General features: G+C 57.5%; 1 protein-coding gene across 2 annotated transcripts in view; it reads left to right on the forward strand.

The window, feature by feature from the left end:
* Positions 1-15,346, forward strand: part of TTYH2 (tweety family member 2) — a 38,024-nt gene that overhangs the window by 5,037 nt on the left and 17,641 nt on the right. Inside the window, exons 2-4 of one of the 2 annotated variants that reach the window (XM_047833786.1) lie at positions 2,050-2,222; positions 6,795-6,906; positions 11,757-11,977. In XM_047833786.1, coding sequence (XP_047689742.1) covers positions 2,050-2,222; positions 6,795-6,906; positions 11,757-11,977 — 506 coding nt within the window. The remainder of the gene's footprint in view (positions 1-2,049; positions 2,223-6,794; positions 6,907-11,756; positions 11,978-15,346) is intronic. The other variant, XM_047833787.1, reaches the window with a different exon arrangement.

Raw genomic sequence — 15,346 nt, forward strand, 5'->3', positions numbered from 1 at the left:
GGGTTTTAGCAGAGGGGCCTCGGGGGCCTGCGAGAGGGTGGCCAGGACAAAGCGTGGCTTTTCGGTGCACTCCTCGGTGAGAGGAGGCCCTGAATAGCGGGGCTCTGCTAAGCAAGCACGTTTGAAGCAAACATTAAGCTGCTGGAAGAGGTTTGAGAAAAGTCTGTCGGTGCTCATCAGTGCTCCCAGACTTGAGCGGGATACAGATCTCCTGGGACCATCCCTAGATGCCGTTCTGACTCACTAGGGTCCAGAATGAGGCTTGAGACCCTGCATTTCTAACAAGATTCTGCATTCTAAGAGAGGTCCATGTTGAGCGGGTCAGTGAACTTCACTTTGAGTAGTGAGCCCCTAACATCCAGTCTTCCTTGGCCCCCTTCACCTTGGCCCAGGGCTGCAGGACCCTCCAGTGAGGACGAATGGGCTGGGGGCAGGAAGGGGGCCGCTCCTTTCTACTGTCTCACCTGGGTGGGGGCCTCCCGGATCAGTCACGGGACAGGTGGTGCCCGGCCACACCTTGAGGACTGCAGGGACCTTTCTGCAGGGGTGATGTGTTCAGACCCACTGGGCCTTCCCAGCTGCCTGCAGGTGGGCTTACCATCCACGCTGCTGAGGGAGGGAGGCGAGCGGAGAGGCGAGTTCCCGCAACACCAGTGATGTATTTTTCCCAGGTGGAGGTGAAACCACACTACGCCCTCCACCATCCCCATTCCCAAAAGAGCCATTGCCTCTGCCCACTTCTGGACCGTCCCCACCACGCTGGCCGTTTGTCCCTAGGCTCAGAAGCCTGCAGGTGCAGGCGACGGGCAGAGCAGGTGGAGTCAGGGTCCCCGAGACCTCACAGGGCCAAGCAGCCAAGCAGAGAAAGACAGGGCGGACCCAGCAGGTGCCTCACTTCTCTGAGCCCCCGCTCCCCTCCCCCCTCGCCCCGCCGAAAATGGCCCCCAGCCTGAGGACAGCAGAGCGCAGCCTCTGTGTTTCAGGGTTGTCTCCTATGGGTACATGGCCCTGCTCAAGTCTGGTCTCCCACCTTAGACCAGGAGGTCCTGGGCTCCCAGCCTAACAGTCCCAGCCCGGACTAGAGGGCAGGGGGCTCCAGACCAGGAACCCTCCCCCCCCCCCCCCGCCCCCGGGGGCACGTGGGGAGCAGGGTGAGGCTGTCAGCTCAGGAGCCTGACTTACAGCCAGGTCCGGCCCTGGCTGGCGGCCACCAATCCTGGGGCCATCTGGTGTCCATCTGGCTGAAGCAAGAGACTGGAGAGGGCAAGGAGGAGAGTGCCTCCGGGCCGCCTGACAGACGGCAGCTCTCTTTGCTGGACCCCGAGGAGCTCGGCTGGCCTGAGACGGGCTTCAGAATCTTGGGCTTTGCTGCTGCCCTTGGCCCCAGGCGGACGTCTATCCCTTTACGGATTTAGTGAAAGGGACCCCCCGGGTGCATGTTCTGACCTCTCCCCTCCCCCTCCAGCACAACGCTGGCTTCTGGTTTCTCTGGAGGGACCCCAGCATCTAGAACAAGGCTCAGAGGAAGCAGATGTACCAGGCATCCCTTCCTGGCCCTGGCCCAGGTTCCACTTGGCTTCTGAGACATCCTGCCCAAGCCCTATGTCCTCCAGGAGACCACGGCCCTCGGACCCCCGGGGATTTCCCCCTCCTTGTCTGTCCCCCAGCCACGCAGCTCAGCACCCGCAACCCCCACTGCCAGCGGGTGGTTCCTGCCTCGTCTCTTGGACGTCTCAGGGCTGCTCATCAGGCAGGGCCTGGTCCCTATCTCCATGCAGGTGCATAAGCCACCAACCTGAGCCCAGCTCCTTCTCCCTCACATCCGCCCCCGCACCCCCCGCCCGGCCCCGGTGCCAGGCCCCGTGTGGACAGGGCGAGAACCTCAACTGTGGGAGGAGGGAGGAAGGGCAGAGGAGGGGATGGGTGACCGACCACGTGCAGTCACGGCTCCTACCCTCACAGCCCGAGTGGGAGCTCAGGGCCCCGGGGCAGGGCGCCTTCCGGATCTGCCCTGGGACCAAGTGCTGACCCCAGGCATCTCCCCTATAGTCACTGATGTTCCTGGGGCTGGTGGCCGCCGTCTGCCTGGGCCTGAACCTCATCTTCCTCGCGGCATACGTGGTCTGTGCATGCTGCTGCAGGCGGGACGAGGCCATACAGACCAAGCGGCGCAACTCCTGCTGTGTCACCTGGACGGCGGTGGTGGCCGGCGTCGTCTGCTGGTGAGTGTCCCTGTGTGCACTGGGTGCCGCCTTGCAGACCATGTACCCTCTCCCTCCACCACCAGCCCCTCACCAAACCCCAAGGGGTTCGTCCGCTGTCTGGCCACATCCTCCTGACCGAGTTCGGGTACCTTGATGGCAGAGCCCTTCACAGGGTGAAGGCGTTTCTTGCGTAGCAGAGGGAATTGGATTCGTGGGGTGGTGATGGGGGTCTCCCTAGTGTGCCTCTGTCCTGGCGTAGTCCTGTGCGGCCTGGCCGGGCACGTGCCTGCCCCCATCGGCAGCTCCTGGAGCAGTTTGCCAGACGGCATTCCCGGACGGAGGGGGTGTCTGCTGTTTGCATCCCGGTACCCTCCTGGCTGGTCTGCGAGGTCAGAGAAAATTTGGCTGCAGTCTCCATCAATTCCATCTTCTCAAGAGATCAATAGCTCTTAGTGTCTTCAGACGGCGCATGAGGGTTTCTAACTCCGTGCCAGAGCCCGCGCCCCCGGGGCCGTGTCCACACACACCCTGGGTCTGTTTTCGGGAGTTGCTTGTATGTTTCTTGTTTTCGTATCTGCAGAGGTTTTTCCAAAAGCCTCGGATCCACCCTGAGACGCTCCTGGGGGTGGTCACCCTCGAGGCGTAGAGACAGACCCTCATTGCCAAGTGTCCATTGAATCCAAGAACCCACAGTGGGACTTAGCTCTCTGCCTCAGCGGCAGGACGAGAGGCGGGCGGGACGCAGTGATCCTGGGCCGTTAGCCTCACTTCTCTACTGTGGTCTCTTCTCCATTAGAACATGGTCACGTCCCGTCCCGCCTGCAGTGTAAGGGTCCTCTAAGCCAAGGAAGGAAGGAACTGGAAGCAGGGTAGCAATGATGCCAACATACTGAGCACTAGGGCTGGTAGGGGGGCTGGGGGGGAGAGCAGGGAACGTGCAGCCGGGTCCTAAATCATAAACTGCCTGAGTCAGGAGTTCAAAGACGAGTCTGATGCCCAGCAGAGAGGAGCTCCCACAAAGTAACCAGAATAAAGGCCGCCTGCTGGAGGGGGGCAGGGGGCAGGAGACAGTGAAGGAAACTGTAGTGCTTACCACACAGCGAGCCCTCTCTGTGGGAACTCAGAGTAAAAAAAACACAAAAAAACCTCTACAAATGACAGAAGAATACTCTGGAACAGTGAGAATGACTTTACGAGGGTCAATCCCAATAAGCAATAATTACCAGCTGTTGAAGGAAAACTCAGAACAGAAATGTGACGTGACTCATCCTTCAAAACTCTACATGCTGTTTGCACCAGGCAAGAGCGAGCCGGCGGTGAGCACAGGCGCTAATTCTGCCTTCTGTGGCTCCTGGTCCACTGGGAGAGGCAGAGAATTATACACTTGTTTACAATTACAAACTGAATTACAAACTGAGAAGTAAGTTCGGAGGAAAGGAACAAGCGTCAAGTTGGATGGCCGACTCGAGTCGGGCATTACTGGGTGATGGACGCCAAGATCCATAGGGTGACCAGGCAAAAGTGGGGGGCAAGGTAGGAGGAGGTACTTCCAGCCAGAAGGAAGAGGAGTGCGTGCAAAGGCCCTGTGGCAGGAGGGAGCACAGAACTGGAAGAAGCCAGTGAGGCTAGAGCAGAGAGAGCAGATGAGGGGGCTGGGGTGGGGGTGCTACGGGGATCTTGGGGAACAGCAGTAAGTAGAGTGGCTGACAGTCACCTTCGCTGGGGTTGTGCTCAGATTGGAAGGAACGGAGGGGTAGAGTCAGGGGGGGTGGGGAGTAGAAAAACCGGGAGTAGCGGGAAACAAGGTGAGGCTGGGGGGTTGGGGGGGGGAGATGTTGCGTTGAGCTCTGACAGTAAGGATCCTGGAGAAGAGAGGAGATCCAATCCATAGAAGAAAGTACCAGCAGCAGGTTCCCGAAACGTCAAAAGGGGTATGAGGAGAGCTCCTTGTGTTTTTCTGTTTGGGAGACAGTAATTTTATAGCTGGGAAAGATAGGCAGGGCCGTCATCGCATTTATTCTGTCTCTTTCCTCGAGCAGAATGGTCCACGTGGCCCAGGCAGGACCCATGACACCCGGCGGGAGCTGGGAGGCCCTCGTTAAACAGCCAGGGCCATTTCTGGTCTTGAAGACCAGGTGCCCTCCTGGGCCAGCTCCAATAAATCCGGACTAGGAGAAGGCGGAGAAGTAGAATACGTCCAGTCCCCAAAACAGAGCAAGAGATGGAAAGGTGTTGGCTTCAGGCCAAATCCCCAGAAGACACTAGATCATGACATAGGCGACTAAAGGAGAAAGTTAGAAACGCAAGGGGCAAACAAAAGGTATTTTTCCGAGCATAATAAAAATTAAAAAAAAAATTTTTTTAATGTTTATTTATTTTTTGAGAGATACAGACAGAGCCCAAGGGGAGGGGCAGAGAGAGAGGGAGACACAGAATCGGAAGCAGGCTCCAGGCTCTGAGCCATCAGCCCAGAGCCCGACGCGGGGGCTTGAACTTACGAACCGTGAGATCATGACCTGAGCCGAAGTCGGATGCTGAACCGACTGAGCCCCCCAGGCGCCCCTAAGTGCAGTGAACTGGAATGAAAGCTGGTTGAACATGCGGTTGAATGAACGGAACACACAGCGGGGCAGCAAACCGTGGCCAGCGTGTGTGTGTGTGTGTGTGTGTGTGTGTGTGTGTGTGTGTGTGTGACTCAGAGGAAGCGGTAGGGACTTCGCTGTCAAATAAATGCACGTGCTCACAGCACACTGACACGGTGGGCGCAGGGTGGGCGTCCCTTACCTGCACTTCTAACAGGCGCTCCAGGTGATTCTGCCCTGTGGTCCACGAGCCACTTTCCGAGAAACACTGAGCTCGTGGCTGAGCCCGCCCTGGGAGGAGGTTTCTGTGAAGTCTCCCTAGATCCTTCCTCTTTAAGGAGAAAAGAAAACACGTAAGTGCGTGCCCATGTGCATTCATCTCCCGCCCCCCCCACCCCCCCAGAGGTAGTGTTTGTTCTGGGTGAGATCTCGGAGGCTGCACAGTGAACCCCCCGTGGCTCAGGTCGGACGAAGTCTGGCACATGACGTAGGCGAGTTTTGAGATGATGTGTCCCGGCTGGAATGCTGGATCAAAACCAACTAGATGCGGTTTCACAAGGACAGATTGAAAGTTCTGCTTTTGCTTAAAACAAAATGAAAATCAGAGCGGCGCTACAGGCAGGAGGGGAGAGCAGGCTTGATCCGGTGGGGGGGTCGTAGGCCGCAGGGTCGGCAGTGGGGAGAGGGGGGGCTGCTGGGGCTTAGCCCCCCGGGTGCTCGGAACCGAGCGGACACCTGGCCGTGGGTGCCTCACCCACAGGCCGTGGTTAGGAGCGCCGGTGACCGGTTGGAGGGGTTGAACCTGGTGGACGGTGATGATGTGGGCCGGGGTCTGGAGGGCACGTGTCTGACCTGGAGAGCAGGAGGGAAGAGGTGACACGACACGGAGCCACATTCTGATGCCCGAGGGGCGTCTTGCAGAATTGGAGGCTTTTTCCGGGCTGCCCCCCAAGACAGTCGAGAACCAGCAGGTGCGCGGTGTGAGGATGTGGGCTGCAGCTCCATGTCAGAAGGAACTTTCTACCAGCTGGAAGGTTTCAGTATGGCAGACGGCCCCATGGGTGCTGTGGGGAAGCAGGGGGAAAGGGTAGAGGATGGTGGGAGGGAGGCCCAGCTCCTGGAGGTTTCAGGAGAGACCTCAGGGGTCCCCCAAGCCTCCCTATGACAGTCACCTGGGGCGCAGCAGAATCCCTATGGCCAGGCCAGCAACCTTCCCCGCTTTGGAGCTGCTAGGTTGAAGACAGCAGTAGTATTCTCTGCCTAAAGGAAATGTCCTGTAGATCTGGTCAGCCAGGCCAGGGACAAGGTGGCCGTGAACCTTCACCCCCATCTCCCTCACCTGCCGGAACTCCCTCCCCTCCCTCCCTGGGGAGGAAAGAGCTCCTTACTCAAAAACCTGCTTTCCACGGCTGTTCACAGCAGCTGTGTTCGTAATCGCCAAAACTTGGATGCAGCCAAGGTACCCTCGCGTAGGTGAATGGGTAAATCCAGACACTGGACTGTCACTCAGCACTAAAAAGAAATGAGCTATCAAGCCATGAAAAGACGTGGAGAAACCTTAAATGCATAGCACTGCGTGAAAGGAGCCAGTCTGAAGCCGATGCAGACTGTTTGATTCCAACCATATGACATTCCGGGAAAGGCAAAGCTGTGGAGACAGCGAAAAGCTCAGGGTGGCCGGGGAGGGAGGGCAGGATAGGTGGAGCACAGATTTTTAGGGCAGCAAAACCGGTCCGTAGGATACCGTCATGGTGGATACGTTTGTCCAAACCCACAGAATGTTCCAGACCCAGAGTGGTCCCTAGGGTAAGCCGTGGACGCTGGGTGATAATGACGTGTCCGTGCAGGTGTTCTCAATGGCACGGGGGATGTGGGAAATCTCTGTACCTCTGCTCGACTTTGCTGCGACTCGGAAACCGCTCTTAAAAATACTGTGCTTGAAAAAACAAAACAAAAAACTTTCTCTTCTGGGTGTCACCTCTGACTCTGTTTGGGGTCTCGCCTATAGTGCCGCGGTGGGCGTCGGTTTCTATGGAAACAGCGAGACCAATGACGGGGTGTACCAGCTGATCTACTCCCTGGACAACGCGAACCACACCTTCTCGGGGATAGATGCACTGGTAAGGTTCACGGGCAGCACTGGCCGGGCCGGGCGCAGCCCGTGAGGTCAGCGTGCTCAGAACAAGGGCCCCAGTCACGGCCCGGCCAGCTTGGCTCGGGGGTCGGGAGGGGGGGTGGAGCGGACACCCCTTGGGGCTGCATTTGGTTCTGCTGGGAGTAAACAGGCAATTTCTGCTCTTCGGGCAGGGAGGGGTGGTGAGGACAAAAGGAAAAAGGCTGACCGGGTCCTGGGAGGACACGGAGATGGCCGTGGACTCCAATCCTCTCCACTTCCGGAGGGCTGACCACTTCCCCGTTTGTCCAAGGGGAGCCTGAACGTGGACAGTCAGCCCCATGGTGTTTGATGTTCAGTTCAAATGCTCCATACAGGGCACCGCGAGGTCCAGAAGATGTCAAGGTGTGAAACGCTTCAAAACCAAGTGAAGCACCCCGAGGGGTGGGAAGACGAGGTGTCCTCCGGGCTCTGGCGTCCAGCTGGGGCTCAGGGTGGAGGATGGGGTGGGCTGCCAGAGGAGGGGTCGGAATTTTAGGGCCACAGCCACTCTGCTGGGCCCCTGGCCTGAGTGAGAGGCCGAGCCACGGGATCAGGGTTTTCTCAAACACTGGTCTTGGCCCCCTGGCCTCCAAGTGCTTGTCACCTCTGCTGTAAACAGCAGGCAGGTGTTTGGGCCGGTTTCCAGGGAGCCCCCGTGCCCCTAGGAGCCAGGCTCCGGTAGAAAACCAAAGGACAGTTTTCAGGGAAGCCAGTCCCTGGACATCCCCACCGCTCCCAGTCCCCTCTGGACCATGTCCCCTGCAGAGGGGTGACCTCAGCCAACAGCCAGGTCGTGTCTTTGGGCAGCCTCAGCCACAAAGTCCAGCCCCAGCCAGAGCATTTGGACATTGCCCTGGGACCCAATTCTGGAAGAGGGTTCGACCTCATTGCCCGCTCCTTCTCCCTAAGCTCCTCTAAGACCTTAATCCCTCAGCAGCCCTTGGCAGGGGGTGGGTGGTGCCCCTTAAAGAGACAGCGCCCAGGAAGGCTGCTGGCGTGGCTCTGGCCTCAGAGAGAGCCCTTCTGGGGAGCTGAGGGTCACACGCCAGACCAGGACCCACCTGTCCTGTAGCACCTGTCCATCTACCCCTTGCATCCACCAGAACCCATCCCTGGAAGACTGAGTCGTCCAGACATGGGGCAGAGGCAGCTCTGTGGGGCGAGGGTGGGCAGCTGGGATGTGGGGCTGAGGGCAGCCTTGAGGCCGCACACAGCCTGGCCGGCCGAGAGGCATGGAGGGGTCCTCACTTTCTGGGCCCCCCACCCCACCTTTACCCTAGCGGGGAAGGGCCTCCGTGGTTACTGCCTCTAGGCTCTGCCTCCCCCTCTCTCTCCACCCACAGCACCAGTTCCCCCTAGAGAAAGAACCCAGCCCCAGAAGGAGAGTCCCTTGCCCGGGGAAGCCCCAGACACATGACCTGCACTAGTTGACCAGTGCCCATCATAAGGAATGGCCCCTGTCTCCCCCCGCCGGGGACTGAGATCGAGAATGCCAGGGCCATCCTGATGGGAAAGGCTGAGTTCTTCCTGTCCCGTAGATGAGAATATACACACAAAAGGAGCTGGGAACAAGCCCCTAGGCTGGCCCATCTGCCCCGAGGGCTGAGTCTCCAGGCCAGATTTGGACATTCCACAGCGAGCCCCACATCTCCAAACTCCCCCATGTTCCCAAAGGGAAGGGTTCTGTGTGTCCCTGGACGTCAGCCCCTCTTCCATGCACCATGTCTAAAAGTTGAGGTCAGGAGCCCCAGGGTTTTGTGATGGTCCAGCCAGCTGGGAGCTGCCTCTATCCTGCCCAGGACCACCTCCTGCCTCCTCTGGGTGAGCCCACGGGGGGCCCTGTGGAAAGGCAGGGCTCTGGGCCCTTGCCAGGGCCTGTGAGGCTGGTTTGGGCCTCGGGGTAGGCACCCCACACACTGGGTCCCAAGGGTTGCAAGGGAAGCAGCAGCTTTTGGAGGGCTCCCCAGATCCAAGGGATGAAGGCCTACATCAGGGAAATGGTGTTCAATGCGATAATGTTGATGAAAGTGCCCGGTAATCTACAAAGTCCCCCCAGATGGGGTGACTATGATAATGAGTGCCATTATTATACTTACTGTAATTATATATGTTCCTGTAATCACTGTGAAGGAGAGAGGAGGCTTGGGTGAGTGGGAGTGGGGAGGGCAGGACTCCGAGGACAGGTCAGGCAGCCAGAACTGGGCCAGAGCAAGATGAGCCCTTCAGGGCTTTCCTGGATCGGAAGTCCCATCCCTGCACCCTTCCACTCTGAGGACCCCAGTGGGTGGGGGCCGCAGCTCAAGGCTCAGGCAGGCCTGGCAGGGTTCTGGGTCAGCCGCACATTTTGATTTGGGGGGGTGGTCAGAAAGGGTCATTTGCGAGTGCCGGTTGGGGGGTTCCTCTCTCTCGTCCAGTGCCCCTCATCTACCTCCTCTCCTCCAGTGAAGGGAGCCTGAGCTCCAGCGACTCACCCAGGGGACCAGGCACACCTCTGACCCCTCAGGGTCTCAGCTTAAAATAAGGGCCCCATGAGCTTGGCCGATTCAGACTTAAGGCACCCGTTCCAGTGGCCAGTGTGGCTGCTCTGGGCTGTCTCCTTAGAGCCCCAGCAAGCCCATGGCAGCCGCTGGGTGAGGAATCCGGGGCACAGGGTTTGAAGCTAGTGTGTTTGGGACCAGAGCCTGCACCCAGGTGTTCTGGTCTCAGCCCCTCCCTTCAGGATCTGAGACGGGGGGGCAGGCCTCGTGGCCACCTGCAGAGGCTGTACCCCTCTGCCCCCTGATGCGGCTGCCCTTCTAGAAAACCTCATTAAGCAGAGAAGCTTCCTCCCCTCTGGAGGTTTTCAAACTTGAGTGCCTGATAAACACAGATTGCTGGGCCCTTCCCCAGAGTTTCTGATTTTGTCGGTCTGGCACAAGGCTGAGAATTTGCATCTGATCACCCAGCCGGCGCTTGGGCCAGGGACGACTGTTCTGTCGTCTGGGGGTACACCTGCTTGCTTGCCCCAACCCCAGCCCGGCCCAGGGAGCTGAGCCATCCGTCCCCTGTTGTTCACAGAGCTCGTCACCGGGGTGGGGGAGAACTCTGTCCCAACTCCGGGACGTCCCTGGTCCCTGTCCCTTGGGAGCTCTCATGTCACCCTCTGAGGCCGGGGGATGGAGGAGTGGAGTGGGGAACGGGGAGGGGGCAGGGCTGTAAGCAGGTCAACGTTGTGGTTTTAATTTTTTTATTGTTGTTATCTTCGGGAGGACATCAGGAGGGAAGCGAGGGGCCTGGCAGATGTTTTCCCAGCTTTTGTCTTTTGCCAAGAAGAGATTTAAGAAATCAAGAAGTTAAAGCTACGGAGCTATGGAAGGAGAAAAAAAAATCATCTTACAGAAAAAGTTTACAGATCATTTTTAGCAGCCCTTTGCTCTAGAGCCGGTTTTCTATCATGTAGGAATAGAAAGCATATCCTAATCTTGGCACTTAGTAATGGTGCCTTTTGGACGAAACACTTACATGCGGATCTTACTGAATTGAAACGGAGAGTTTATTAGGGTGAGAGTTAGAGAATCTGCTTTGTATGTCTTTTTTTCTTCCGTGTGAAGCTATAAACTGCCCAATCTAGACTACCTCTGCCGTCTGGTACCTCTTAGTCCTTACCCAACTTGTAAGAACGGAGAGCAAGCCGGAAAATGGAACAAGCCGCTGACGTTGAAAAACAAAACAAAGGGGAACAAAGAGGGCCATTCTCTTTTCTGGAACCCGGAGCTCATGGAGCAGCACAGATGCGAAAAGCCTCAAAGTTGCCCCACAAAGTTGCCCCACCGCTGGTGGCCAGGAGTGTTACCTAATGGGCCTTCCCTCTGGGAAGCTTCTGCCCCCTCTGCTGGCATTTTATCTTCCTTCCAGACCTGGGGGAGCTGAGGCGGCCCCAGGAGGATTAGCACATACTCCGCCCTCCAGCCGGTTCTGCTCGTTGGTTTGGCCAGCCAGTTTCCACAAGAGAGTTTTCCCCCTGACACTGGCACACGGGCTCAGAGCAGGCTTGCAGGGGCGAGCTCGGGATCCCCAGGCTGCGTCCCCGGGTCCAGCGGGAACCCTGAGTCCGGGCTGTTTGAGCCAGACCCTATTTGTGCTTCTTGTTTGAAAGCCAAGGACAGTTCAGTGCCATCGCCCTTCCCTCTGTGCCTTTGGAAAGAAAGCTGTTCCTGCAGGGTCCATTCAGCCCCGGGCCCTCGCGCCCCAGCCGAGAGAGGGAACCTGTCCGTCCACCTGGCTGGACGGCCGCAGCAGGGGCGGGTGTGCGAGCCCTCAGAGCAGGCCCCGATTTCCCCCTGTCACTTGGCCAGGCTCTTCGGAGGCAGGATCGGTCCGTCTGTGTCATTTCAAAGTGCTATTGTTCTGCCTTCATGCGGGCCCCGGACACCCGGGGAGCTGTTGCTGGGTCCCACGACAAAGCCTTCCTCTTGTGAGGCATTTAGAGATCCGACTGTAGGAACAAGAAGTCAGGTAGCAACAGAGGAATTTTTCAGTGAAATATTCTATTCCTCAGTCTAAAAAAAAAGAATTGATCCTCCAAGATGTTCAAAGATTTAAGAGAATCTGCAAGGAAGCAAAACAGGTTCTCCTGTTTGTTTCCTCATCTGGGAGCCCGGGGCCTGGTTAAGGCCAGATTGGGCCTCCCCTCTCCTGGCAGATGGAGGGACGTGAGGGCTGGCTGGGGGGGGGGATCGGGGCCTCTGCCCTCCTGCTCGTGTCAGGATAGTTGTTACCTCTCCAGCTTCCTCCCACCTGAGGAGGCCAGACTTAACAACACCGGCCCCTCCCCAGGTATCCGGAACCACCCAGAAGATGGAGGCAGACCTAGAGCAGCACCTAGCTCGGCTCAGTGAGATCTTGGCTGCCCGGGGTGATTATATCCAGACGCTGAAGTTCATGCAGCAGATGGCGGGCAACATCATCGTCCAGCTTTCGGGGCTGCCGGCGTGGAGGGAGGTCACCGCAGAGCTGACCGAGCTGGCCGACGAGACCGGCTACGTGGAGTACTACAGGTGAGGGGCCAGAGGGGGGGGCAGCGGGGGCCGTGCGTCTTCCTTCAGCCCAGCCTGCATTTGGGGGCCAGGCGGGGACTCCCCACCCGAAGGCCTCAAGAAGCCATGCCTGAAATCGGAGGGGTGTTGGTGCTGAGTGGTGGTCATGTAAAGCACGCTCCTTATGTGGGCAAGCCCAGAGGCCCAGAAAAGGGCAAAGGGACCGTGAAGTGCCAGGATCTAGCGCTGGAGGCTGGGCCTGGCCTCCAGGGACTCCTCCGGGACCAGCATTCTCCATGGCTGGTGCTGGGTAAGACGTAAGGGCTTTATAGGTTCCTCGCCGGCCAGGGTTTCTGGAGCAGGCTTCCCTACACCCGCAGACTCAGCCACAGGGGTGCAGGGGGTCAGGGAGACGGTGGCCTATCCGCCTGCATAGAGCTTCCCCTCATGGCAACTTCTCTTTTTTTTTAAAATTTTTTTTTTAACGTTCATTTATTATTGAGAGACAGAGAGATACAGAGCGTGAGCAGGGGAGGGGTAGAGAGAGGGGGAGACACAGAATCCGAAGCAGGCTCCAGGCTCTGAGCTGTCAAAGCACAGAGCCCGACGCGGGGCTCGAACTCACGAACTGTGAGATCATTGACTTGAGCCAAAGTTGGCCGCCTAAGCAACTGAGCCACCCAGGCGCCCCCCGCTCATGGCAACTTCTTAGCAAAGGCAGAGATGCCCTAGCTTCACTAATGCAGAACCCGAAGGATGGGGGGCTGAGGGGCAGCACCCCACCTTGGCCACACCCAGCTGTACAAACTCATACCTACGTCATCTAACCTTGGGGCGTCCGTCTGTGTCTCCCCTGCCTCCCAGACCCCATCCCGGGTGAAGGCACTGGACACAGGCCAGCTGACCAGGGACCGGCTACCTCCCTATACGTGCAGCATCTAGTGAAGGTCACTCTGGGGAGAGCCAAGGAAGGAGGCGGCAGTCTTGGCGTTGGGTAGCTCCCTGCCCGAGTCTTCCACTCACAAAGTGCGCCTCGCTGTGCCGCCAGGGCCCAGCACCTTGCACGGAGGGAGGCCCTGGGCCGAAATGAATAAATGAGTCCTGAAGAGCAAACAGCAGCTCTTGGGATCCACCCCCGCCCCCAAATGTGTTGGTTCCCCCTCAAGGCATTAGGTCAGAGCCTTTACCCACCGCCCCATTGCACAATTTTACACCAGTTTTCTGGATTCATTTCTCCTTTATGAGAAAGTCCCACCCCGGACTGACTAATAAGAACACAGAGGATATGCTTCTGGCGGGACCTCCAGTCCAGGGCTCTCCCTTCCCCTGGGGTAAGATAAAGCCAGACCTTGTCAACGGAAATGCATGAAGTCCCCAGCCCCCGCTGGCGCTCCCCACTCATCCCTGCAGCCCACCCAGCCCCTGCATCCCCAGGATATCACGGATCCAGCTTCCCACCAATTTTTTTTTTTTTCCTCACATCCAAAACTGCCATTCTCCCAAGCCACAGAAACTTCCCGACTCTTAAGGCCTTGGCTGTGACCCGTGACCTAAAACAGCGGCATCTGATTAGTCCCGTGACCTGAGGGCCATTCATTGTCCGAACGTTTGGAACCTTGGTCAGGGGGGCTCGGGGGCAGGTGGAAAGCGGGTGTCCACTTTGACCCTGCCATTCTCTGTGAGTGGGTCTGGAACAGAACCTTGTACACCCAAGCGCCTCGTGTGGGCATTTGGTAACGACAAAGATGAAATAAGTCAGAGTTCACGTATCAAAAGGGGCTTCTTTTTAAGACGATTTCATTAAAAAGGGAGGAAAGATCATGATGAAGCTTATCACCTGTTTCAGTGTGGGTGACCGAAGGGTCCCCTCTGACCCCCGATCCCCAGCCCCCTTGCTCAGGCTGAGGTGGAAAAGGCCTAGTCCAAGGTTAGCACCCGTGCATGACCCCTGGAAACCATCGTGTTCTGTCCCTTCCTTCACCTGCTCTTTGCCCATTTCTTCCCTTGCCTCAACTTCCCTGGAACAGAGGATGTATTCCTCGACCTAACCAGCTTTCTCCTCTGAACAGACTCCTCATCTTCTCTTTCCAGATGGTTCTAAAGCACAGCCATCCAGCTAAGCAAATATTTTTTAGCACTTGTAGCCACGGCCTGGCCAAGTATTGGAGACCATAAAAAGCCAAGCCTCTTCGAGAGGCTTATAAGGGGTGTGACCAAGGCATCAGCGGAGGCCGGGTCCGGGAGAGCTCTGGGAGTAAGGGCCCGGGTAGCTCCTTCCAGAGCCAAGTTCTTGGTTAGAAACACATCCCGGATCACCGCTGGGCTCCTCTGGGAAAACACATCCGCCCCACAGAGCTATTTCCAGGAATTCCTTACAACACGAGGTGCGGATACAGAGAAAACACATTGAAACACGATCATGGAGGGTGACAGAAGCGATCCTAACCTGATTTCCGCTGATGTGCAGAGCAGGGAGAGAGGTAATAAGAAACCTTTAGGACTGAAACATGAAACCAGGATGTTGAGAGGTGCCTGGCCATGTCTCTTGCAGGGAGACTCACAGATGTGGAGAGTCCAGAATTCCTGGGCCAGGCTCTCCTCCTGCGGGCCTCTGTCTGCTTTCCAATCTGCAGAATGGGGTCCTCACATGTGACGTTCCTGAGATTCCTTCCTGTCCTGACTCTCAGGAAGCTGGCTCGTTGGTGGAGGGAGGGCCCTGCACTTGCTCCAAAACCCCAGCTCCAGTCCTGGGAGACCCGGAGGCTGCAGTACATCTCTGTGCAGGGAGTCAGGGGTCTTGATTAGCCCCCTTTCTCGGCACTCAGCCTCCACTCCCAGAGGCGGGAAGAAGCGCCCTTGGCTGCCTGGTGGCCTCAGCATGCTCTCTCCTCCCTCTGGAAGCCACTGTCACTTTCTTCCAGCTCCGTCCGCTCCCACCTACGCTTCACACGGGTTCTCAGCCTCCTGACGGTGCTGGTGAAGCAGCAAATCATTGCTGGAGAGGAGGGGGTCCATGAGTTTATCTGCCTGTTGCATCAAGAGAAATAATCATGATCAAAAGCGTTCCTGCTGCGGGGGCTTGGAGAAGCCCCTTCTGTCTGTCCCTCAGCTGCTAGGTGAGGCTGGCGCTCGGTTGTAAGGACCCCCTTGGGATCCTGTTTGGAAGCGCAAGGAACTAGGGGGCTCTGCTTAGGATTGGATCAGTGCCTTTGGACTTTGGACGCTCTGGATTCCTCAGCCCATGCTTTGGAGAAGCAGGAAAGCAGGGACTTTGAAATCCCTCAGTGACATGCCTTATTAACCTTTGCATTTAGTGAGCATTTAAATTTTTTTTAATATTGTATTTATTTTTGAGAGAGAGAGAGAGACAGCATGAGCAGGGGAGGGGCA

Source organism: Prionailurus viverrinus, chromosome E1 (assembly GCF_022837055.1).
Source record: "Prionailurus viverrinus isolate Anna chromosome E1, UM_Priviv_1.0, whole genome shotgun sequence".
NCBI classification, from domain to species: domain Eukaryota; kingdom Metazoa; phylum Chordata; class Mammalia; order Carnivora; family Felidae; genus Prionailurus; species Prionailurus viverrinus.